The sequence below is a fragment of the Anthonomus grandis genome, chromosome 17 (genome assembly GCF_022605725.1).
Source record: "Anthonomus grandis grandis chromosome 17, icAntGran1.3, whole genome shotgun sequence".
NCBI lineage: Eukaryota > Metazoa > Arthropoda > Insecta > Coleoptera > Curculionidae > Anthonomus > Anthonomus grandis.
Window position 1 is genome coordinate 5,810,540 of NC_065562.1, and position 26,452 is coordinate 5,836,991.

The window sequence follows — 26,452 nt, forward strand, 5'->3', positions numbered from 1 at the left end:
TACTGTACACCTTCTAGTAAAATCTTGTGCTGTTCATTGGTCATTGTTTTGATCTCAACATCACCTGCACATTCCACAACAACTTTCGATTTATTAGCCACTACAATATCAGGTAAGTCAGGCTTTCTCTTGTTTTTCAACCACTGACTATTGGCAGTTAAATGCATGCTGGCACCACTATCAACATACCAATCTGTGACCTTAAAATCACCTGTTGTAAAAACCGCACTAAATCCTCCTTCAGATCTGTTATTGTTAGGGCATTTTGACATAAAATGTCCTGTCTTTTTACACTTGTAACACACAATATTACTCAGATCCTTTTTATTATGGCTATTTCCAAAACCACTGTTTAAACTTGACCTCGATTGAACCCCGAAATCATCTGGGTTTGTTGACATTCCCACTTGGCTATTACCATAGATAAGGGATTGTATAAAGTTATTACTAGCAGCACCAGCTGATTTCCCTTTGAAATTCGTCCTACTAGCGCCATCTCGCGACTGTTTCCGAAAACTCGGTTTCTTGGCGGAGAATGCACCTGCATTTCCATTACCACTAGCGCCATCTGTCTGCATATCCAATAGCTTGGTCTTTATTGAATCTGTGGTTATGCAGATTCCTGAATGCTCGACGGCCATGATCATTGGTGCGTACTTGTCTGGAAGACCGGCCAACAGCAATGATCCTACCCATTCCTCGTCTATTTTGAAACCTGTTCTGCGTAACTTTTGGGAAGTCTCAACAATCTGGTTTATGTACGACTCCATACTATCGTGATTCTCTAATCTTGCCGATATGAGTGTACGTAAAAGCCCAATCTTTCGCATGAAACCACTGTCGTCATATAAACGTTTGAGACTGGTCCATACTTCTTGCGCAGTCGTTAAATCTTTGACATGCGGGAACAAAGATGGATCGATAGTTAATACTAACTTGGCCTTTGCTTTTGCTAGGGTCGTTGTGTCTGTCTCGGTACCTTCGATGCATTTGCTTAAGCCCTCTAGCACAAATACATTCTCAACGGCAAACGCCCATTCATCAAAATTCTCACGGCCTAAAAGCCTTGGCACACTCGTCAGGTAGTTGACGGCCATATTGCTTCTGTACTACTGTGAAATAACACTCGCGCCACGACAGTTTCTTTCAACGTCTCGATTAACTAAAGTTTCGCGGCTGGGTGTCCTACTGTGGGTCTGGGCCCATAACCTGATGTTATAAAACAGACTTTTTACAGTTTAACCAGAAATAAAACGCAACTTAAAGCGAGATGAAAGAAAACAACTTGTTTACGCTCATACGCAATATATTAATAATGCCAGAGACAACCAACTGGTTGGTTGTCTCTGATAATGCAACTTAACTCAGTTACAGAGTGACATTCGCATAGTGGACAAACACAGTAGTAACAACATGTGACATTAGATGTCGCTACTTTGTTCAACTTTAAATAGAAAACGGCCACAGTAAACTTTTGGTATACTTATTCACAACATAGTCTGCCGACCGTTCGGCTGTTTAGTGTATTCCGCTAGTCTACCGACCGCTTGGTCGGCATTTTATGATACCACCAATACAACACACTATTCTTCCGACCACTGTTTTAAGGTTATGTTTTTGTTTTTGTCAATAAAAACGGTTTTTGTTTTTTTGTTAATGTTCATGTTTTTATTGTTTTTGGTTTGCAATCAGCTTATGATGTAGTGTATGCAATACATATCTATTTAAAATGTGTGATTTCAGTGTAGGTGATAAGTTTTGTACATTTGCCGATTTAAGTGATAAAATGAAAGCTTATGAAAAACATAATTATATTCAATTGTACGTACGGGACTGCAAAACTTTAGAGAATGCAAAGAAGAGTAAACCACAACGTGTGGCCAATGCCAAAACTACTTTAAAATACTACCATTTGGTATATGCCTGCAATAAAGGTGGAAGACAGTTTATTTCGGAAGCTAAAGGAAAGAGAAAATCTAGGTAAGTTCATACTTAAATAAGTAGGTATACAACACCTTAAAAAAATTAATTTTTTTCCGTGATGGCAAAAAAATTTGACATTTTATCTCTGTTACCAGGTGCTAAAATGTCACTTTATGAAGTTACTTATTACCCCGGGAAAAAAGTAACAAAAAAATTACAAATTTTTTTTCCTTGTATAATAAATAACGATTGTTTGTGTTTCACATTTCAGTACTTTCAAAAAAGGGTGTCTAATGAAACTCCGATTTGCATTACCGGAATGTGGACAATGTTTTGTTGCAGCAGAGGTTTTCCTGCAGCATTCTCATGATATAACAGAGGGTTTATTTAAGTCTTTTTCAAAACAAAGAAAACTTCAAAGTGATGATGTTGAAGAGGTCCAGAAATTATTGCAAATGAAATGTAACAAAAAACTGTTAAAAGAATATGTTACCAATAAAACTGGAAAAATTGTTACTTTAAGAGATTTAACAAATGTAAATGCCACAAGGTTAAAAGACATAAAAAATGATGATTTAGCAGGATTTGCAGAGTTAAACAAGAATAAAGACTCCACTGTAGAAATTGTAGTGAATGAAAATAATGAGTTAGTAGGGTTATATTATGCTGACAGAGATATGAAAAGATACTTTGAATTTTACCCTGAATTTCTTCTTTGTGATGCAACATATAAGTTAAACAATCTAAGAACGCCTCTATATTTACTAATTATTATTGACGGAAATGGACATTGTGAAATAGTGGCCACTTTTTTGATGGCTTCTGAAACAGCTGAAGCAATTAGAAAAATGCTAGAAATTTTTAAGGCATCAAATCCAAATTGGCATATGACCCACACAATCATGACGGAAAGAAAGGCATTTACCGAAGAATTTCCTAATGCCAAACTACTGCTCTGTCTTTTTCATACTCTGAAGGCATTCAGAACTAATATCACAACAGAGGCAATGAGTATATCTAAATTCAAATTCAAATTCAAAACAAATTTATTTATCATGAAGGTAAATAAATAATCATATACAATATTGTAGCATAATAATATACATATGTTGTACAACCTATCAAATACATGATAAATAGGACCATGCCTCGATTATAGAGAATCGCTTACACAGGTTCATAATAAGATAGAACCTGTGTGGCATAGCCCTTCAAAAACCTTAAAAGTAAAAAGTAAAAAAAAAAGATTTTCTTAGTTAATCGAGACATGCATGTGTTGTGTATCATATTTAAGTATTTAAGTAAGGCGAAGCAGGCGGGGGTTCTGGATATGCAGGAAAGGTAAATTAATTAATATTTATAACAATAATAAGTAGACAGCAATAGAAGACCGAGCGGCTCAGCTCTTTTAATTTTTACTGTAGATTAAGTATTGTTTTTTTGAGAATCAAGCAGTTTATTACGAATATATTTTTTATATGCAGTAAACGGAAAACTTTTGCAATTAGCCGGAAGTCTATTCCAAAGTTGAGAGGCGACAAAAACAAAAGATTTTTGAAAATTTAAATTCCTCTTACAGCCAAGGTTTAATTTTCTTGCAGCATTCCAAAATTCTTTTCCATGCTTTTGTGATATTGTGTTGAAATAGGTGATTTTTTCCCTCGCAACAGCATGCTTAGTGAAATTCCTTAATTGCCTATAGTACTGGAGGTGTGCTTCAGTTTTTTGTTTCAAATATCTACGATGAGCCTTATCTCTTTCTTTCATAAGAAATTTAATATTATTTGTAATCCACGGCGTAAACGGTTTTTCTTTTACCTTTTTGGATAATAGCGGAGCATGTTTATTTATTAAAAATAATATATTCCCATTAAATATGTCAATCTTTTTATCTATATCTTGTGTATAATATATATTATCCCACGGTAGCTGTTCTGCGTCTAAGTTAAACTGATCGCGATTTATATTATTATAATTTCTATACTGGATGTATTTAACAGTATCACGTCCCTTGGCAAAATCCAAAATAGTATATACCATATTATGGTCTGAAATGTCTGGCGAAATACTTACTGAACCTGATTTTTTTATGATTGATGATTGGTTTGTTATAATAACATCAATAAGGCTGAAACTATTTGCAGCAAAATTTATTCGAGTAGGTTCTGTAATAACCTGTTTTAGGTTAAAAATTTCTAAAAGTCTTTCAAGTTTTTTTTTCGGTGAATGTTGTTTTAAAAAGTCAATGTTAATATCACCAACAAAGATAACCTGATCGTAAAATGGCAAGGATAAGCTACATATTTCCTCTAACCAATTAATAAAATGATCCGCATTAGATGAAGGCGGACGATATACAGTTGTAAACAGAATTGATCTTTTATTTATATTAAGTTTAATGCTGGCATATTCAAAATCAGCTGAAATTACATTAAAATATATATTTTCATTTTTATATTTGTTTTTAATGTATATCCCTACGCCTCCACCCCTTCCTACTCGATCTCTCCTAATAAGTTTGTATCCAGGAATTTCGAAGCTACTGCTATCATGCTCAGGAGTTAACCACGTTTCTGACAGTCCCAAAATGTCAAAGTCGTAATCAAACACATAATTTGAAAATTCGTCAAATCCGGTATTCATCGATTGAATATTAGAATGCGCAACAGTAAAATTCATACCTACTCTCTTATAATCTTGATTAATCAAATTATCTTGCTGATTAACCGCTCGTATTGCTGTATTAACCGCCATCACCCCATAAAAAATATCCTGACCCACGCACATCCACCCACCCCCTTCGCCATGACACTAAAACTAACAAATATTTAATACAAACTATCAACCATACATTCTCAAAACATAAATTTAATTGAAACAAAACGCATATCACAACAGCAGCACTCACTACTATGCTTTGACTAAACATTATTGCATAGGTGCACCTTGGCCTATTTAAATAATATTCACAAGATATAAGATTACATCCTTGAGATTTAAATACATCAAAAAGAAAATTAATAAATGAAGTGATCACATTGGATCTTGTGTCGTAACTTAGAACCAGAAGTTTTAGTATTTTTTAACTAAACTAATTTATAATTGTAATTTAAGATGAAAATAATTATAATTAATCAGTGTTATATAAATATACACACCAAACTTATACACATAACTGTGATTAGAAAAACTGGATATGAAAGACAAAAGTTCATAAGCTTTAATCATTATATTATTATAATTTTAATAGAGTGAGAGTAAAAAAGATATACAATATAGGCCTTGTCCTTCCCATCTGTATAGACCCAATTACTCAAATACCGAAGATTGAGAATCTTAATACTACAAACTAAATAACTATTAACCCAAAAAATAAATGATACACAGAGAGCGTAAGTTTTTTGAAAAGCATTTTGAAAGGTAAATAATATAGTAGACATATCTGCTACACAAAGACAAGAATATTTAAATATTTGTCAAAAAATGGCCTATTCATACACCGAAGAGAAATATTTTAAAAACTATGATCTCCTAATAGTATTAAATGTACCAAAGGTTTTAAACTACTTTAATGAAAATTGGCATAACATACGGACAGAATGGGTTGAGGGGTTTAAGAAAAGTGCTGTTACCTTTAACAATAGTACAACTAATCACTTAGAGTCTTTGAATCAAAAAATCAAACAAGTTTGCTCGAAATTTAACAATATAAATGCATTTTATGAAGATTTTTTGACGTTCATTAAAATTTTTCGCAGTGAAAAGGATCACGCTGTTCAAATAGTTCTAGCCAAAATTCCCGTGACGGATTTTCAAGCAAACTCTGTAGAGGGAAAGTATCTAAAACTGGTAACACCCTATGCCTTCCATTTTATACAAAGGCAACTTGAGTTAAGCATGAAAGTGGATGTTCTAAATTTAAATGAATTTAATAATCTAGAATATACTGTGAAAACACGTACATATGGAGAACTCTCTATAACACAAAGTGACTATCCATGTGGATTTCGAAAGGATATGAATCTGTATTTGTAATACAGTAATAAGTCTATAATAAGTCTGTATTGTGAGAACTTAGTTGCCAAGCGATTTCAAAAGTCTCACTCTTAATGTAAGTCACGCTAATGACTTTGGAGGTGAAAAGGAAAATATGGAAGAAGACCATCCTATTGGGACTATAAAGATTAAAAATCATGTAAAGGTTTTATCTCAGCAACAAAAATACAAAATAGCCATGAATGCATGTCATTAATTAGCCAATGTTGTTTCAGAATGTGGTACTAAGAAATTTGAGCACTACATTACAGTTATAAATAATCTATGTGACATGGCGAATCATTACAAAGACGTAATAGTAATAGAACATATTGAAAATATGGTTTAGTTATTATTTGGTTTCTTTCTATTCTACAATAATTCACTTATTTTCTATTTAAATTTTAGATATTTTATCTCCACAATCAAATGCTGGCAAAACCGGGGGCGAAACGGTCTTATGTGATAGTAGTCATCTAGACTTAACCGACGGCGATGTCCTGGTGAATCAACAGAAAGACGTAGTGGTAGAAGTTATTGAAAATATTGGTAATGTTAAAAATATAGTACATGTTATTACTATTGTAAAGTCCAGTTCAGAGATCTATTAGAATCTTTGATGTGTCGCAGATGCCGCACTAACTAGTCCATGCGCCTATGTCATATTTATTGTTGCATGATATATATGTTTAAATGGCAAAATTTTATATTGTCTATCTATGAAATCATTTTAAATATACGTAAAACCCCATGTTTTATACTATTTTTTATTTTTCTTTCGAAAATGTCAATTTTTAGAAAGAAAATAATATCACAAGAAAATAATATCAAAAAATTGACCGCGGACTAAAATCCAAGCATCTTACAAAATATTTTAAACACTTCCAGCACTCACAGAATTGTCACCTCTTTTTAGCCAGTCTATTAAACAAAGATAAAACACCTGCGTTCTGACAATTCCTACTTTAGGCTGTGCAAGTGATTGTGTATCTCTCTCTATCCCACTGAATTTAAGAATTACGGGGCCGTACCCAAATAAATTTTTGGACCGTTTTTGTATTATTTTCGTCGTGTTTTTAAAGAGATCTTTACGGATGGGTCTATCGCCTTTAAAATAGTTGTTGGATGGGTTTATCAGCTTTAATAGTTGGGAGGGGGGCCATGTGAGGTTATTATTTGATGTGTTTTGCCGGTTATGCTTTTTACACGTTTATGAAAGTAAAGAATTTAGAATTTGGCCTGTATTCCTGTAAATTTTTTGCAGTTTTTACTGTAAGGAACAGTGTTTTTTTATTTGTGTTTGTGGATTTGTTTTGGTATTATACCTAAAGACCTTAAAATGTTTCGACCCTGGAAAAATAGGCAGGAAAATTTGGCAAATGAAGAGGAAAGTGTTTGTGCGGGCTTATGGAGACCGTGGGTGTACAAGAAAGACAATAACATTTGTGATAAAAACAATAAGAGTGATCTGGGCAGTGATTTAGACTTACATAGTTCTGATAGTTCATTTTCTAGTATTGAGGAAGCAAGGGAAGTAGAAGCTACAGAGGAAATCGAGTAGTTTTAAAAGAACAAATTTATCTAAATATCTATAACAATCTAAGGAATGATACTCAGTTCACAAATGATTGTAGTGCTTTGCAAAAAATAGCGTTTTTAACAGGGGTTCCCTATAGTACAATATGCCTGTAAAAAAAGGATTAAACACAGAATAAAAGGGAAAGATGCAGGACAATCAAAGGGACTTGACATGGATATTGCCAAATTGCTAAGGAAAGGTGTGTATTCTAAATACAAAAACAATGATGTTCTGACCATATAGACACCTTATCGGCAAGAGACAAACATTTCTCAGTCTCAACCTTGCGGAGATACCTGATAAAACTTGGATTTAAGCTTAAGATGGTTAACAAAAGAGCTGCTGTAATGGAATTGTCAGGAGGTGTATAGAATATTTGAGGAAAATTAAAAAAATTTGGGAGGAAGAAAGATCCATGTATTATTTAGCCGAAACATGATATGATACATTTATGATTGATGTATAATTTCCATTCTCTGGGAAAAAAGTCTCTTTTTTGCCATAGTAAGAAAACCATATTTTTATTAATAAAACAAGTTTAAAATTTTGTTTTTTACAGCTTACTGCCCCTGTTGTCCTTCAGTGATACAATAAAGACTGCTTCTTCCACCATTCTCTGGGAAAAATCCTGTTTTGCTATGGTAAGAAAAACACTGTTTTTAATAAGAAAACAAATCTAAAATTTTGTTTTTTACAGCTTACTACCCCTGGTGTCCTTCAGCAACACAATGAAGACTGCTTCTTCCTCTATTCTCTGGAAAAAAGTCCCTTTTTTGCCATAGTTAATAATAGTTAATAATAAGAAAATCCTATTTTTATTAATTAAACAAGTTTAAAGTTTTGTTTTTTTCAGCTTACTGCCCCTGTTTGTCCTTCAGCGACACAATAAAGTATATATAATGTAATGCTTTAGAATCCATATGCTGATGTGCGAGATGAAGTTGGAATCCATGGCGGCAACAGAGAAACTGTTTCCTTCCTTAATGGAAGAAACTGCTAAAGAACAATGGCAAAAAAACAGAATTTACAAAATTTGTATTAATTTTTTGGGCCAGATTCAAAAGAGTGGTTAAATTTATAAAATTATTTAGTATCCTCATTGTAGTTTTATTATCCAGTATACCTACTTAAAATGTAGTGTTTTGTATAAGATTTTTAGTTTTTAGTATAAGCATTTATTTTTGGTAATTTTTATCTAATCTCTCCTAATATGCATAATAACTAAATACGAGGCAAACAAATTAATAAATACGTTAGGGATGTAAGGTGTGTTTTTTTTATAAGTAAAACTTGTGTCTTTTAAAGGCATAAAGTATAGACAGCCAGATGATTTTTAATGTAAAAGTTTATTTAAAAAAATATACTTCCAATTTTCTGACTACATAATTACTTTTTATCAAAAGAAGTTGGTACTAAATATAGAGATGGGGGATTTTCATGAGTATATTATTATAATAATATATCATAATATGTATTAATTAAAAAAAAACTATAATAAAGAACATTGAATATGGCAGCCACAATCCCCATTAATAATCACCACCATGTAAAAATAAATCTCAATTCCCAAAAAAAGGAAATATATAAAATTTGAAGACAAACCAAAACATTTTACACTTTTGTGTCAAAAAGTAACTATTTAATGCCTTAATCCACAGAATAAATGGGCCTAAGTAATTTTTCACCTACTCTCTCATTAAACTCAAAAATGCTTTATTGTCAATATAAACATAGAAGTTGTAGACAAAGCCAATAGACTGTACATTAAAGGAATAAAAACGAGAAACTAATTTAAAATAAAATAAAATTATATAGTAAAACTTTGAAAAATACTTAAATGCTAATCATTAAAAATTCATCATAGTTTAGTTGCTACATAGTTTAGTACGCTTTACTAGCAAGAAATATTTTCTTCCTTGTACGTAGGCTTTTTTCAGTCTTAAGTTGTCTTATTTCTAGTGGAAGTTTATTAAACAGCTTTCTACCTCCATATATGATAGAGCTACGGACAAGTTCAAAATGAGGAATGGGTAGCCTCAACAAATAGTTTTGTCGCGTATTATAGTGGCTTCCTAAGTGGAGTTCCTGTTTATATTTTCTAAAAACTAAGCAAACTGTTTCCAAAATAAAAATACAACACAGGGTTAAAATATTATGACTTACAAAAAGCGGGCGACATGAATCACGAGGCTTGGCCCTATATAGATATCTAATGGCCCCTTTTTGGAGTACAAACACTGAACTAAAAAGTGAATTTGAACATGAACCCCAAAAGCAAATTCCATATCGAAGGTGCCACTCGATAATCACGAAGTATGCAGATCTGGCGATGGAGAAATTAAGACTGGTGGCAATAACCCTTAGGGCGTAGCAGCTTGATGAGACTTTTCTACATACATTCACAATATGGTCTTCAAATTTAAGGAACTTGTCTATGGAAAGACCCAAAAACTTACTGAACGGTGGCGTGTTGATGGCTTCATTATTTAAACATATATCATTTGTATTACATTTAAGGATATTTGTTTTGGAAACATTAAATGTCAAAAACTTTGCATCACACCAGTCTTTAATTTTTAACAAATCTGCACGTATATTGGCCTCCATTTGAGAAACATCAGAGTCGTGCTAGAGGATGGTAGTATCATCGGCACACCAGTTACCTGCAGTTGTGGCAGATCGTTCACATAAATAACAAAAATTAAAAGACCAAGTACTGATCCTTGCGGAACACCCGCATTTATATTAAGTTCCTTAGACATACCACCATTAAAGTTGACAGCCTGGACACGATTTGATAAGTAGGAACGAAACCACTCAAGGGCAGTTCCCCTGAAACCATAGAGCTCCAGTTTCATCAGCAGCACTCTGTGACTCATGCAGTCAAATGCCTTGGACAAGTCACAGAATACCGCTGCTGCAACTTCACCAACATTCAGTCGGTTGTACCGGTGCTCTAGAAAGCTAAAGATAGCATCATTTGTGCTCACAGACTCACGAAAGCCAAACTGCTGAAGACTCAATAGGCCAAATCTATTTGAAAATGAAACCATCCTCACCTTAACGAGCCGTTCCACTATCTTGGCTAAAGTAGGCAATAACTTTAGTTACGTAGTAACTTACTTAGTTTTCTATTTCGTTTCTTAATATTGACAACAGGAAAAGCAGTGTTAAAATTGTTTAATACTATTTGATGAAAGCTATGCAGTGGATTAACAGTAGTCAATACATTATTCCAACTTGACATATTGCAAAGAAAAGAGACTTGACTTGTTATAAGGGACTGATGGCGCTAAAAACTAAACTTATGAAATTAAAATTTTTGGTTAAACTCATTTAACGTACTTAAATCTTATATTTAAATTAAATATTATCTTGCTATCAACTATCCTGAATTTCTAACTTAATAAAACTAAACCCAAAAATCCCGAATAATAAAGTTTTAAATACAAATAAATTTTAAGGCCGGACCTGTGCAACTTTTCACGCTTGAGTGGCTGTGACTAAGGTCAGGCGTTTAACAAAATAGTACGTGGGCACATGCAGTCACATTTTACGAATCAAATGTATAAATTCTTAAAAAAATGCTTAAAACATTTATTTATTTAATGAAATGATTAAATATCGCTTAGAATAATACTTTATGACTCTTTCCACATAAAATTTTGCGGTTTAAAGATGCATGTCATGTGACAATACAAGCAACACCGGCACACGGACTATTTGCGGTACATGAAAGATTCTAATAGATCTCTGAACTGAACTATACATGTTATTACTATTTTATTCCAGCAAGTCGTTTGACGGTCTATTGATTTTTTATAGAAACTTCATATCCAGGATCAAATGAGAAATCAGATTTATTGGAAATGGGGAATCAACATAACCCAGTAGTGGCAGAAGTTATGCATAATAAAGGTATATGTTATTAAGTCATTTTGTCAGTTATTTTTATAAGTATTTATTTGCTAATCACTTTCCAGAACCTTCATATTCACAATTAGATGCTGACATGAACATGAATATGATTATTACAAATAATGAAATAAACTCATCAGAACTATCAGAAGGTAATAATCTTGAAAAGGGCAATCAATTGTGCAACGTAAAATTGCCTCTCAAAATGAAAAGAAGAGGCCGTCCTAGGGGCATTAGGACCACCGTTGTGGGTCTGAGGAAGAAACGTGGAAAGTGACAGAAAAGTATTAAGTTTGTAATTATTGTTTTTATTACTTTCATGTTAAATAAATAATAATTTTTACATTATTACGTATTAATCATTTTTTAATAGTTTTTTACTCAATAAAAATTGACATTTCCTATAAACTTTTTATAAGCAAGCATCTTTCGTTCTGTTTATTTTTTTTTGTTATGTTTCGAGTGCGGTCGGCAGAATAATAGTTTTGTATATTCTGCCGACCAAGCGGTCGGTAGACTAGCGGAATACACTAAACAGCCGAACGGTCGGCAGACTATACACTTTCAATAAATTTTTGGGCTGTTTTTGTATTACTTTCTTCTTGTTTTTAAAGAGATCTTTAAGGAGACCCATCCTTAAAGATCGCCTTTAAAATAGTTGTTGGATGGGTCTATCACCTTTAATTGTTGGGTGGGGGGGGGTCATGTGAGGGTATTATTATTTGATGAGTTTTGCCGGTTTTGCTTTTTACACGTTTATGAATGTGGAGAATTTAGAATTTGGCCTGTATTCGTTTAAATTTTTTGCAGTTTTTACTGTGGGGAAGTGTGTTTTTTTAAATTGTGTTTGTGGATTTGTTTTGGTATTATACCTAAAGACCTTAAAATGTTTCGACCCTGGGAAAATAGGCAGGAAAATTTGGCAAATGAAGAGGAAAGTGTTTGTGTGGGCTTATGGAGACCGTGGGTGCACAAGAAAGACAATAACATGAAAATGATGATGAAAACAAGAAGAGTGATCTGGACAGTGATTTAGACTTACATAGTTCTGATAGTTCATTTTCTAGTGTTGAGGAAGCAAAAAGAAGCAAGGGAAGTAAAAGCTACAGGGGAAAATCAAGCAGTTTTATTAAACGTAATTGTTTAAGTACAGACGCCACACAAATTTATCTAAATGTCAATAACAATCTAAGGAATGATCCTCAGTTCACAAATAATTGTAGTGCTTTGCAAAAAACGTTTTTAACAGGGGTTACCTATAGTACAGTATGCCTGTAAAAAAAGGGATTAAAGACAGAATAAACAGGAAAGATGCAGGACAATCAAAGGGACTTGACACGGATATTGTCAAATTGCTAAGGAAAGGTGTGTATTCTACAAACAAAAACAATAAGGTTCTGACCATAGAGATGATTAAGGACACCTTATTGGCAAGGGACAAACATTTCTCAGTCTCAACCTTGCGGAGATACCTGATAAAACTTGGATTTAAGCTTAAGATGGTTAACAAAAGAGCTGCTGTAATGGAATTGTCGGCTGGTGTTTAGAATATTTGAAAAAAATTAAAAAATTTTGGGAGGAAAAAAGATCCATATATTATTTAGCCGAAACATGGTATGATATATTTATGACTGATGTATGATATATATTTTTATTAATTAAACAAGTTTAAAATGTTGTTTTTTATAGCTTACTGCCCCTGTTTGTCCTTCAGTGATACAATAAAGACTGCTTCTTCCACCATTCTCTGGGAAAAACCCTTTTTTGCTATGGTAAGAAAAACTTTGTTTTTATTAAGCTTTATTAGCTTACTGCCCCTGTTGTCCTTCAGCGACACAATAAAGAATATATAATGTAATGCTTTAGTATCCATATGTTGATGTGCAATATGAAGTTGGAATCCATAGCGGCAACAGAGAAAATGTTTCCTTCCTTAATGGAAGAAGCTGCTAAAGAACAAAGGCATAAAAACAGAATTTAGAAAATTGTATTAGCTTTTTGGGCCAGATTCAAACGAGTGGTTAAATTTATAAAAGTATTTAGTATCCTCACTGTAGTTTTAGAATCCAGTATACTTAAATTATAAAGTAAATGTAGTGTTTTGTAAAAGATTTTTAGTTTTTAGTATAAGTATTTATTTTTGTTAATTTTTATCTAATCTCTCCTAATATGCACAATAACTAAATATGAGGCAAACAAATTAATAAATATTACATTCAGGATGTAAAGTGTGTGTTTTTTTTATAAGTAAAACTTGTGTCTTTTACACGCATAAGATATAGACAGCTAGATGATTTTTAATGTAAAAGTTTATTTTAAAAAATATACTTCCACTTTTCTGACTACATAATTACTTTTTATCAAAAGAAGTTGGTATTAACTATAGAGATGGGGGTTTTCATGAGTATATTATTATAATAATATATCATAATATGTATTAATTAAAAAAAAACAATAATAAAGGACATTGAATATGGCAGCCAAAATCCCCATTAATAATCACCACCAAGTAAAAATAAACCTCAATACCCAAAAAAAGGAAGTATATAAAATTTGAAGACAAACCAAAACATTTTACCCTTTTGTGTCAAAAAGTAAATCTTTAATGCCTTAATCCACAGAATAAATGGGTCTAAGTAATTCGTACCACCTATTCTCTCATGACTTGTTATAAACACCCCACTGATGGCGCTAAAAACTAAACTTATTTAATTAAAATGTTTGGTTAAGCTCATTTTACGTATTTATATATTAATATATACATATACTTATAGTTAAATTAAATATTATCTTGCTATCAACTATCTTCAATTTCTAACTTAAATAAACTTATAAAACTAAACCCAAAAATCCCGAATAATAAAGTTTTAAATACAAATACATTTTAAGGCCGGTTGACTGTGACCTGTTACCAACTAAATTAATTTTTTCCATTGACATTGTTTTTAAACCATAATTGGGATTCTAAAATCACGACTCGACACGATCACTGGATATGACTAATTCTAAATAACATTCTCGATTGTGAGTATAGCAGATTGCCTAGTTTTTGGCGAATTATAAAAGACGCTTGGGTATATCGTCTGCAACAGGCGATATAGCTTTCTTTTTATTTAATACGTATTTAATGTATCACCATCCTTCTTTATACGTAAAAGTTCACTGTTTCTCAAAACCGAATTATTGTAAATTGTCTGTCTGTATTGTTTATGACAGAATAATATACAGATCGTGTTTTCGTTCGTTACTTATAGGAAACCGCATAGAGGAGAAATTTTGCAACGTCGCGCGTGTACGAGTGCCTGCGACAGAGCACCGCCCCGAGCCGGCTCCGACTTTCGTGGGAGCTGCGTCGTTTGGCGACAAAATGTCCCAAAATATTACGCGAAATTCCAGGCATTTTTAAAATATTTATTCTAATGCGGGTTTTACACACATGACAATGTGTAAAACCCGCATAGAATTGTAATCTTAAAATGTTTAATATGCTGTATTTTGCATAATGAAAATTAAAGCGTTATTCTAATTAAAAACTCTGATAAAAATATAGTAAAAAATCAGAAATAAAACTCTAATAAACAAGCTTAACAACATATTATTTTTTAAATAAAAGGCTCAAATAAACCGCCTTCTTTCGCTAAACAAAAACTTAACCTATCGTAAAAGCTATTTCGCACCTCCAAAAGAGTTTCAGGTAAAATGGAATTGGCACCTTCGACAATTTTATTTCGCAACTCCTCTAAATTTGTTGGCCTACTAAATTCATGCTTGTAAATGGTCTGCTTAAGGTAACCCCACAGATAAAAGTCATTTAGAGACAAATCTGGAGATCTAGGAGCCCATTTAATATCGCCAGTCCCACTAATAAGGCGGTTAGGAAAAGTATTTGTTAAAAATTCTTTTACCCTAGCCGCATTATGAGCAGGACAGCCATCTTTTGAATGGCCATCTTTTGAATGGCAGGAAGAACTTGATTTTGTAGCAACTCAAGGTACTTTTGGGCGATTAAAGTGCCATCAATAAAAAATGGCCCTATAATATTGTCGCCCAAAATACCTGCCCAAACATTCAATTTCTGAGGATACTGGGTACGAAACTGAAAACTTCTGTGCTCGTTTTCCTGAGACCAATAACAAACAATGGAAGGATTGTGTTTGCCATGTAATGGAAAAGAAAAATTCATCAGAAAACAAAATATTTTTTAAAAAATATTCGTTTTCATTTGCCTTTTCCATAATGGTTTCACAAAATTCCATTCTTCGCCACTGGTCTTCAGGAAATATTTCCTGAGTTTTTGAATACTTGAAACATTTGTACCCATATTTTTTCCAGATACGAGCAACAGTTTTATTGCTCATTCCCGATTCCTCTCCAACACTTTTAGTGAACCGTGTCGAATCAAGTTCTAGGGTACTGCAAACCATTTCTTCCCGCCCTTCTATATCCTGGACCACTTCAACAGGTGGTTCTTGAGGTTTTGTGTGGCATTTTTTACAATCTTGAAGACAAAAAGATGTCTCAAAATTTGTATTTAAAACCGTTTTTGCACAAGGAATCGGTCTATTCTCAAATGTCACTGAAAACAAATCTCTACATTGTACTACCGAATTGCCTCCATAAAACTATTTAATTAGTTGAACTCTTTCGGAAGGGCTATAAATAGCCATAGTGAAAAAAACACGAAAATAACGCTCAAGAATTATTAATGCAACGTGCAGTAACACAGCAAAATGAGGTCTGCTGACTCCCGGTTCAAAAAATAAGAACGAAAAATTCCGCCGCCTGCAAGCCGCAACCAACCGGTGTTGCCATTATTTTGGGCAATACGTAGCTCACGATAACACGATCTGTATAGAGTTGTTTATTTTCACTATATAAACCCTTGCTAATTACAAACTCTCATAAAATCATCTATATTTTGATTTTTATAGATGGTTGTACCTAGTAATGTGAAAATACTGTACAATTAAAAAAAGCAAAAATTTAAATAAAGATCATCATTTTCATGATATTAGGTTTTGAAAGATTCAAGATTACGAGGAAAATAAAACAAATATTTTAAAGTGCATGCATCTAGCCCCAGTTAATTCAGAGTTTGTCTTATTTTAGGTGAGGATTACTTCCTTTCATAAATTTTAACCAAATTCTTAAAGAAGTATAAGAAAATAATCACAGATCTAACGCAACTATCTTGAATTATTAACTAAATGTAACTTTCTATTTTGTATTTTTGTAAACATAACCTCTCAAAAACTTTAATTGTCTTGTTCCCCTACAATTGGCACAACTGAAATTTGTCAGAGTGACCAACATCGAACATATGGCCCCCATACCCAAAAATTACCACTGCCTGGTGGCCGCCATTTTTGTAGTGGTGTGTCCTTTGAATGTTGGTCACTCTGAACAACAAAAAAATATATTAAATGATGGTAATGAAGTTGAGGACGCTGACGTTTGACCTGTCACGAACTAAATTTATTTTTTTATTGACATTGTTTTTAAACTATCATTGGGATTCCAGAATCACGCTCTAAAATCTCGACACGATCACTCGATATGACTGATTCTAAATAATATTTAGAAGCAGCGGATTGCCTAGTTTTTGGCGATGACAAAATATAACTGTCAGTCATTAACAGGTATCTTAGACTAACTGTGGTACAAATTTCGTAAGACTAGGTCAAATCCGTAGTTAGTTAAACACGGTGATTCATTATGAATGGGCAATCTCTGGATTATGTACTGGATGTACTGGATTAGTACTGGAGATACTACACACCAAAATATGGCGATTGAGTTTAACATGTCTTATGCAAATGTTGCAGGTCTACGAGATACAGAGTATTTAAAGTTGGAATTTTATTTTGAAATTTCTTAATAATTTTGTGATTTTAACCAGTATCGTCTTGAAAATTGGCGACTATTTAGAATAAATTAAAAAAAAAAAAAAATATGCATGGATAAATTTGAATTTGTGGCATTTACCTGGATGGAACTATATGCAGCCTAGTTAATACGTATTTTCGATTTTTTCATATTTCATATTTTTTACAAAATATGATTCATCCGAAGTGTTTAAATTGTTCCATATATATTTAAGAGTCTACTAAAGAAAACAGTTTACTGAAAACGGTTGCATTTTTGGACAATTGCGACATTTACGTTTTATTTTATAGTTTTAGCTGTACGTAGTTTGTAATGCTTTATATTGTTTTAGATATTTTCCTACATATATAACACATTTTATCTATTTACTTTTTTTTATCATAATCATGACTACCCATTACAAAATTCTATGTGGTTTAGTGCGTTCAAATATTGATTATTGGATTTTAGCTTTCAAGTAGCTTCTTGCTTGATATGATATCTTCTTTAGAGTTTAACAAGATGTATTCTTTTATTTGAAAAACAAAGTTACGATATTTTTTTTGACTGCATGTATGAAAAAAAACTAAATTGACTAAAAATGTGATACAGATTTTGAATGAAAAATTTAAATCTAGTTTTAGAAAATGTCTTCCAATTAAAGCAACCCTTCAGTACACCAGCTCTATTTATATAAAAAAATACTGAGCATTAAAACGGTGCTAAAAGGTTGATTCAATAATATATCTAAAATATTTAATGTGTACTTTTATATAACAACGTTTAACAATTTTTAAGTTTTTGTATACAACTTAATATAGCGTCGTTAATCAATCATTGGTTTCTTTTAAAAACCTTTGATCCAGATATAATTAAGTTACATAATTCAAAGGATCAATCTTAAAGGGGATTAGTAAGGCACAAGAAAACCAAAGCATGTTTATAGCTATTTAAGACAGTCGAATCCAAAGATTATAAGGTACTTTATCATTAAAAATATTAAAGCACTTTAATATCTTAATATTATTAGAAATGATTGATTGAATAAGATAATACTTAGGTATTGTATCTAAAAATTATTAAAAATTACAATTATATTAAAAAACGAAAGGCGTGATAGAATAAAATAATAAATAATTGCCTAAAGGAACTTTGAAGAACTCTTAAAGTTTTTTTTATTAAGCAATTTTTCATGAGTTTACACTTTAAGAAATATCAAGTACGTGCTATCCGGCTGCTTCACTCTGTTGTTATACGGAAGTTTCACCTGAAGTATTAGCAAAGTCTAAATGTGATCCAATTTGAAAACCTCCCACCCTTAATATCTTTATGTTAATTTTATTTGTAAGGCGGACACTATAAATGAATATTTTCAGACTTCTTGTTTCAACCCCTAGGAAGGATAGATATCGCCTTTAGAATCCTAAATGCGAATGGGGGCTAAGTGGCACATTTACTAAATTATTGGTTCTCTTATCACCCATGAGCTAAAAAACTCAAATTGGTACAGAGGGTAATTCAGTTTTACGGAGGATTTAAATTCCAGTAGGAGGGTGCTCCACCTTATTATTTTGAACGCAAGAGATTTCCGGGAAAATGGATTGGCAGAAGAGGACCAATTGAATGGGCTCCAAGATCACCGGATTTTACACTCTTAGATTTCTTTCTTTAGGGCGATCCAAAATCCATTGTTTATAAAACATAACCTGCTGATATTGCTGTTCTTTAAATACGAATTGCATCAGAATGCCAGTTAATTACCGGTGAAGTTTTTCGAAATGTTAGGAGGAAGTTCAAAAACAGACTTTATTATTATTAATAAGAAATTGGAAAACAGCAACTTAGTTCGTAAGTAGATTCTAGGGTCCAGGTGATGAGAGAAGTGGCGCCAACTGACGGCACTTTCGCAGTCGTTGCAGAAGACCAGGTAGCACAAACGCTTTAGGACAGTTTGAGACTAGGTCAAAGACTATATAAAACTGCTGGTAATATCTTGCGGACTTAGCCACATATCACAACAGGCCAGAGATAATCCTATCACAGAACATGGGCAACCATGGTGCTGCAAGAAGGGCAATCCAACTTGCAATGAAGGAAGCCAGCATCAGACTCATAGGCCCAGAACCAATATGCGATAAAACCGACAAAACCTCGAAAAGGGATATAAGTCACTGGTTGTAACTAAAGCATAAAAACTACTGGAAATAATTGCCAAAGCTGGAACTCTCAAAACTTTTAAGTAGCCCGCGCTCCAGGAAAGGGGCGCCATGCCACTCCAGGCAACAACTGTGAAAGATAGCAGGGTTGCTCACATGCCAGGCACCCTGCAGGAAACAACTACACAGACTCGGGAAAGTAGATACACCGCTCCGTAGAGGGTGTGGTGAAGAGGAAGAAACCACTCTTTACATTCTATGCTTCTTCGAAGTCATTCAACGAAACCAGTTGCCAAACGCGTTCGCAAATTGCGAAGATAAACTCTCACTAGAGAATATAAGACCCTCACTACTGGGCAAAATAGTGGACTTCCTAGAAGCTAAACATGTAAAGGGAGTAAATCTACGGGGCACAACAGGACTGCAACAGCGCAAACTGCAGTGCAGGGAACTAACTGGTACCACCCAGTGAGGAAATTTTATTATATAACCGGTCACGGTTATATGATAAATCCACACTACTGGGAGTTTAAGAACTACCGGTGTTCATACATAAAGAATTTCTTCGTCAACAAAAAAAAAGTAGATTCTTTGTATCAACCCAATGACCCAATTTGACCCAATGCAATAGGTTTTGTATAAACACTATCTTAAAAACCTAAATTTCAGTGCAGGTAAGTTTTATTGTTTCTGCAATTTTGAAACCTGATTATTCGGAAACCTTTAAGCAAAAAACAACAAAGTGGAATACCACAGAAAAGAGAATTGAACGCCCCTTAAAACGATGTGGTATTTGATCCCCATTCTCATTTAAGATTCTAAGGGTGACATCTTGGGTTAAAACAAGAAGCCTAAAAATATTCATTTAAGTATTTCCTAAATAAATGCAATTAAAGTGTCTTTCCGATTTTTTATATTCTTAACTGCAAGAAAGTTTTTAAGGGTGAGAAGTTTTTAAATGACACCCTGTATATTTCAAAAAGCCCGCTCACCCTAAAGGAAATTTTACAAAATTTCCTCTCCTGTCGACGTACTTGTATGTCCAATCGGATTCGACATTCTCGCGTCCAACACGGGGTCGACCAAAACCTTAAAATTTGTTTATGGCTGGAAGTTAACGATTTCCCTAACCTTAAAATTATGCTACTGCGAAAAAATGGTTATCCATTTTTTTAAGAAAAAAGTTCTTACAAAAAAAGTCCTACAAGGATATTTGTAGTTTTGTAGATTGTCAAGAATGAATTTGGGGATTAACAGTATTGTAGCGTTTTTACCGTTCGTTAAGTCCTCGCTAACCTTACACGTGTCTCCAGAGATCTCGTGCGATGTGCCCGCTCGCGTCATGGCGATGAATCCGAAATCCAGCTGTTTTTTACAGCTGATATATTCGTGGCGTTGTCCCTATCATCAAATTATATTGCGAAACTGTTTTAGTATAACCATATATTGAATTTTTAATTTAAGAAGAATGTTTACTGTACTAGGATAAGGATGGATAAAGGGGAAGAATTTACAAGTGCTCAGTTTAAACATTTTTGTAAGCAGAAAGGCATTAAGTATAAGTACACATTACCTTATACTCCATAACAAAACGGTGTCAGTGAAAGAGCCAATCGAACCATAGTTGATAAGATGAGATCAATGTTTGCAGAAACAAACTTGCCCAGACATTTATGGTACTATCAACTGAATAGGTGCCCTACAGCAGCGGTGGATGATAAAACATCAGGTAGTGTTTTTAATTTTTAAATTTTTGGTAGTAAGGAATTGATACTGAAAAAGCCAAACTCCGGTGATAAATTGGAACCTAAAGCATTACCATCCAGTATGGTAGGATACGGCACCAATGAATATCGACTATGGAACTCTCAGACAGATGTAGTCTTAAGGAATTTTAGGTTTGACGAAAACGATACTTTAATGATCTAAATACATACATAGAGTAATGATCATGAGGAAGGTTAAGGTAACGAAGAAATAAACCAGACAGAGGATTAAGAACAATCTATGAATAGTAAGATAATATCCAAACCAGCAATACGTTTCAACGACTACTAATTATATTTAGCACATTATTGTTTTTTATCTTAAGAAGTTAATTATGAGGAAGCAGTAAAAAATAGGTAGGATTGGATTAAGAATATAAGAAAGGATCAAGAGTATTCTACATGGAAGACAGCAGTTCTCTCTGAGGACAAGGACGCGATTAATATGCGTTGGGTATGTTAAGTGAAGCAAAATGAAGTGAAAAAGGCATGTCTTGTAGCCTAGCAAGTATGGTGAATACTAGATTATTAATGCAAATAATACGCCTTTTGATTTTTACAATTTGACTATTTAAGCTCCTTACAAAATACAATAGTTGTATCTGACAAAAGCACATAAGGTTCGAACTAGAATCTGTGTACACAACTCTGAGGATTTACAGGAATCTCAGAAAAACGAACTGGAGACTCTATAAAGAGACACTAAGACGCAACCTGGATAACTGTACGGATGAAAGAACAACCTGGAGCTCGAAGTACTGACAGAGTCAGTTACAGACGCTATCAGAGATGCATTTGAAAAATCATGACCCCCCAAGAAAACCATGTCAGGCAGGGAACACCTCCTGGTGCAACTAAGAACTGAGCAATCTTAGGCAGACATAAAGAAAACTCGTTAATAGAGCAAAGAGAGCTGGGGAGTGGAATCAATACAGACAAAGCTTAACCAGATACAATGATGCCATAAATAAGGCAAAACGAGAATGATGAAGGAAACTATGCAGGGACCTAATTGAGATACCAACTTATGCAAGACTCCACTGCGAAAGATAGCAGGGCTGCTCACATGCCAGGCACCCTGCAAGAAACATTTATACAGACTCGGGAAAGTAAATACACGGCTCTGTAGAGGCTGTGTAGAGGGTGTGGTGAAGAGGAATAAACTACTCTTTACATTCTATGCTACTTCAGACAGACAGCTTCTACCGAAGAGAAAACGCTCGGCTTAATTCTGAACACGGGATCGGAAATTCTCCAATTAACACAGGCCCAATACACGACTTCTGTTATACCAAACAGGCGCAAAAAGGAGAGCTGAGAACTGGCAAAAAGGTTGTAATTTACGAGAAAGTTAAGTGGGCGATAGACAGTCCCAGCAACGAGTATGTCGTTGGGGCGGCACACTACTGTCTGCCAGGTTATAGTTTTTACTGTATTTAAATGCGGATAGAAAATCCTAAGCTATACACACCGCAATATAATCGTATCAATTTGCTCTGACAGCAGGACTGCCATTAAGGCTATTACGGCCGAAAAGGTGATCTCCAAGCTCGTACTGAATTGCATTAACTGGTGAAGGTGAGCTACAGGGTTCAGCTTATATGGGTGCTGCAAGGAAGCGGTCTGCCTTGCTAGACTGGGATTGCGAAACGGCCAGTGGGATCCAAACCCATAATAGGTATAAATTACTAACATATAATAAAATAAACTGTTTTTAATTTAGTTTTAATCTTCTCCCGAACATCGTGTCAAAAGTAAAAATAAAGAGTTTCAGTTAGTAGTAAAACTGTCTTGTAATTTGAGCGTCACATCGAAGGTTCCAACCATAGGACTATCATAATAGGTATAGCTAAATATGTAGCATTTGCATCAATAAAGAGTGTGCTCAACAAGTAGATCCTCCGAAGATAAAAGAAAATACCTGGCATGAGACAGACTAAGGCAAACTTAAATGAGCCCTGTGCTTTTTTCACCAGAAATATACTCCTCTTAAAAAGACGCAAAGTTCGGCTAGTGACATGTTTTTCAACCAGACACTGGTAAGGTACGACGAGTCAATTAAGAAACCTATGTAGACCTCCTTGGCTGCCTACTGCACTACAAATCTAATTAAATGAGTAAGAAAAGCAACAGCTGGGTATAAGCGACCCTTTCTAATACCTTTGAAATTTGCTTAGATCAGTAATAAACTTAACGTCCCTTAAGTCCTGTAACGACTCGGGGTTAAATACTTGAGGGATTTGGCACACAATTGCGCCATGCCATGACTTTGGGAAGTAGTCTGTTTTCAAGCATTAATTAATAATGTTTGTATATGTTATGATCAATAATTTGTGGCGGTAAAATATTTTTGTTAAATTTCTTTCTTAGACATGGTATCTTAGGACTTGGACTTACTAGTTTTAATGGCTTCTGCTACGAGGCAATCTGCCACCACGATTTGGAGATTCAGGAAAACTGTCCGGTATGTACCCTGTTCCCCGAATCGATATTTTCACAATTTTTAATACTGAAATGCATGGTGACGCTTCCCCCACGATGCATCCGGCATCATCCGGCCCAACTACCGGCGTGAATAGGTTCAGCTACCACTGGCAAAGGGCAGGAAAGGGTCTAGGAACGGGGTTACCAAGGATAGAAAAGGAAAGAACGACCACGTGTTGACTGGGTGAAGGATGAGGCGGAAGTGGGCTTGATACTTTCACTAAATTTAATTCTTCGAGGCACGTTTTATCCAACGGCAAGGGGTAGGAAAGGAATCCGAAGGATAGGAAAGGAAAAGAACGACCACGTGTTGACTGTGTGAAGAATGACGCGGAAGTGGATGGTATCTTATATAAAGTTCTATTTTATGATTGCAGGTTAATATTTAAGTAAGTTCTGGTATGTTTCCGTAATCAGCAAAATTCTGCTCTTCTATCAAAATCATTTAAATTATGCACCAACTTTATCTGTATGGATGCAACTTTTCCTTCCTAAACTATTTTTTTCACTAACTGATGAGAGATTAAAATCCGCTGCCAATGCGCTGGATGATTGTATTAGAGTTTCTTGTAATGAGAGCATGATATGATATATACAGCTTTTTCTCCTCGGTTGCTGTTTTAGGTCTCCCTGATCTAGCGGCTTCGTTGCCACTAGCTATTTCTCTAAATCTTTTTAACATTCGACACAGCGTTGATTGGGTGTATTGAGATATAATTTATTAAAAAGTTGATAAACCTGATTTTGCAATATTTCCGTACAGAAAATGTTTGTGTACAGAAAATCAATCAGGAACTCAAACCTCTTAAATCACTGTCAAGAAAACATCTTAAATGGTGGATAATAGGTAGAGATTCTTGCATGCCTGTATAGTTCTCTATTATCTTAAAAATAGTTGAAAATAGGTGAAAATTAGTAGAATCCAATTATGCAATCAGATGCAGGGTATTTGATTTATAAAAATAAGGGTGGTCAAACAAACCAGAAATGACAGAAAAATTTCATGCAGGTAGAAATGTGGGGAATGATTTACTGAATAATTTTTCTTAAGGTGACTTTTTCGTATACCAGAAATTAAAAAGTTACAGACATTATACGCGACTTTTTTATCCTCTATATATAGACAAATGACTTAAACTAGTGCACAAACGGTGCCAAATTTGAATAAGAAATGTTTGCAATTTTATATTTTTCAGTAAATTTCACTATTTGAAAAACATACCTTATTAAATTTTGCCATAATATTTTATTATAATGATATGTTTATAAAATTTTTTCATGTATTATAAATTATATACTCACCAGGTATTGCTAAAAGGTTCAGTGGAATAGTGCGAAGTTCTTTTGATAATAGAGACATCCAGTTTTCCAAATCATCTGTTAATTCAGAATTTACATTGATATAATCGATCTTGTTAATACTAGGTGCACTGTGACAAATATTAAACGTCAGCATTAATACAATAATACTTTTATAAATCATTATTCTGTAAGTTAAAAAATTAGGGTCGGAATTAACTTATTAACCGCAAGGTTGAATACAAACTGATTTTTTAAATTATAACTATACAGCGTCCACCGATCAATGATCTAAATAATCCTTTGTAAGTAATCAATAAGATAATAAACTAGAATATAATATGAAATTTAAAACAATTGGCATGAATTTAAATCAGACACGTTTAGCCTCCAATCAGTTTTTGAATTAAATTTCAAAACAACAACTAATAAAGTAGTGAACTGAAGGTTGATAATTGTTGCTATAACAATTATTGTTTCACTTGGATTAAACATTGATTGTATTATCTTTAGGTATAAGTAGGCAGTATTTCCATTTTTTTACTTCATATCTTCTTTTATAATTTTAATAAATAAAATATTATATTGGATTAAATGCCAAATTACTTAAAAACCCATATACAACAATCCATTAGGTGTTTAACTTTTATCCTTGATAAACTTGAATTGGCCAAATTTCGCAGGTTAAAATATATAGAGTAAGGACTCTGAGGAATATTGTAGAAAAAAGCAAAAACATCAGGTTTATTATGACTTTTTGTGGCGTTCAAAAATGTATTAAAAAATAGTTTTTCTATCTCGCCGAAAAGGTGAAACTTAACCCTATTTAATTTTTTTAAGTGCGATGTCATCTTATTGGAAAGCTCTGTAAAAAAGGCAATTGACGGTGTACTTTTCTTTTTGAAATAAAATAACGCTTCACTTTCAATTTAAAAAAAACTGTTTAGAGGTATGAACATTAAAAATAAAATATCTTAATATAGAGATATTTTATGTGATATTTTATATGAGAGAGAGATGGAGCTGGTAGCGTGAGCACGCTTATTCAGTAGCTGCTAGTTAAATTTGGCTTTATTTAATTATTTACTACCTAAAAAATTTTAGATTCAAGTGTAAAATAAAGTGAGGTGGCAGTTGATACAGTGTATGATAAAATTTCATGGAGAAAAACATCCTGTGCCGTGAAAATTTCAATTTTACTGTAAGTGAGGTTATAAATATGTAAATATGTATAGGCGAAAAATGGACGTCATGGAAGTTACCAACAGAATCAGAAACGAAAATCAAATTTTTACAGTCGACCAGATAAGTTCTGCACGCAATATATTTTTTCCATATATAAGGATTAAATCTGATTTTAAACTTCTAAAATAAATCGAAGAGAAAAATTATAATTATAGTAAAAATCGCTCTTATCGTGCGGGTGT

General features: G+C 33.5%; 2 protein-coding genes and 1 long non-coding RNA gene across 3 annotated transcripts in view; 2 read left to right on the forward strand and 1 right to left on the reverse strand.

The window, feature by feature from the left end:
- LOC126746215 (PI-PLC X domain-containing protein 3-like) overlaps positions 1 to 25,307 on the reverse strand; it is a 63,374-nt gene extending 38,067 nt beyond the window's left edge. The window contains exon 1 of the mRNA XM_050454370.1: positions 25,029 to 25,307. Within this exon, the coding sequence (XP_050310327.1) occupies positions 25,029 to 25,209 (181 nt within the window). The 5' untranslated portion in view covers positions 25,210 to 25,307. The remainder of the gene's footprint in view (positions 1 to 25,028) is intronic.
- LOC126746216 (uncharacterized) lies at positions 1,645 to 11,974 on the forward strand. The gene is made up of 4 exons (XM_050454371.1): positions 1,645 to 1,980; positions 6,367 to 6,507; positions 11,363 to 11,455; positions 11,521 to 11,974. The coding sequence occupies exons 1-4, from the start codon at positions 1,920 to 1,922 to the stop codon at positions 11,730 to 11,732; spliced, it is 507 nt and encodes a 168-aa protein (XP_050310328.1). The 5' UTR covers positions 1,645 to 1,919; the 3' UTR covers positions 11,733 to 11,974.
- Positions 7,489 to 8,632, forward strand: LOC126746220 (uncharacterized). Its single transcript, XR_007663836.1, has 3 exons — positions 7,489 to 8,178; positions 8,235 to 8,328; positions 8,391 to 8,632. It is a non-coding gene; the product is annotated as an uncharacterized LOC126746220 (long non-coding RNA).
- Positions 25,308 to 26,452: the final 1,145 nt, after the last annotated feature.

Excerpts from the sequence above, each read along its gene's own strand:
- LOC126746216 (XM_050454371.1), top strand. The coding sequence starts at position 1,920 with ATGCCTGCAATAAAGGTGGAAGACAGTTTATTTCGGAAGCTAAAGGAA. Across the intron at positions 6,508-11,362 it reads AGAAGTTATTGAAAATATTG|AAACTTCATATCCAGGATCA; the intron begins GTAATGTTAAAA and ends GATTTTTTATAG. Across the intron at positions 11,456-11,520 it reads AGAAGTTATGCATAATAAAG|AACCTTCATATTCACAATTA; the intron begins GTATATGTTATT and ends ATCACTTTCCAG.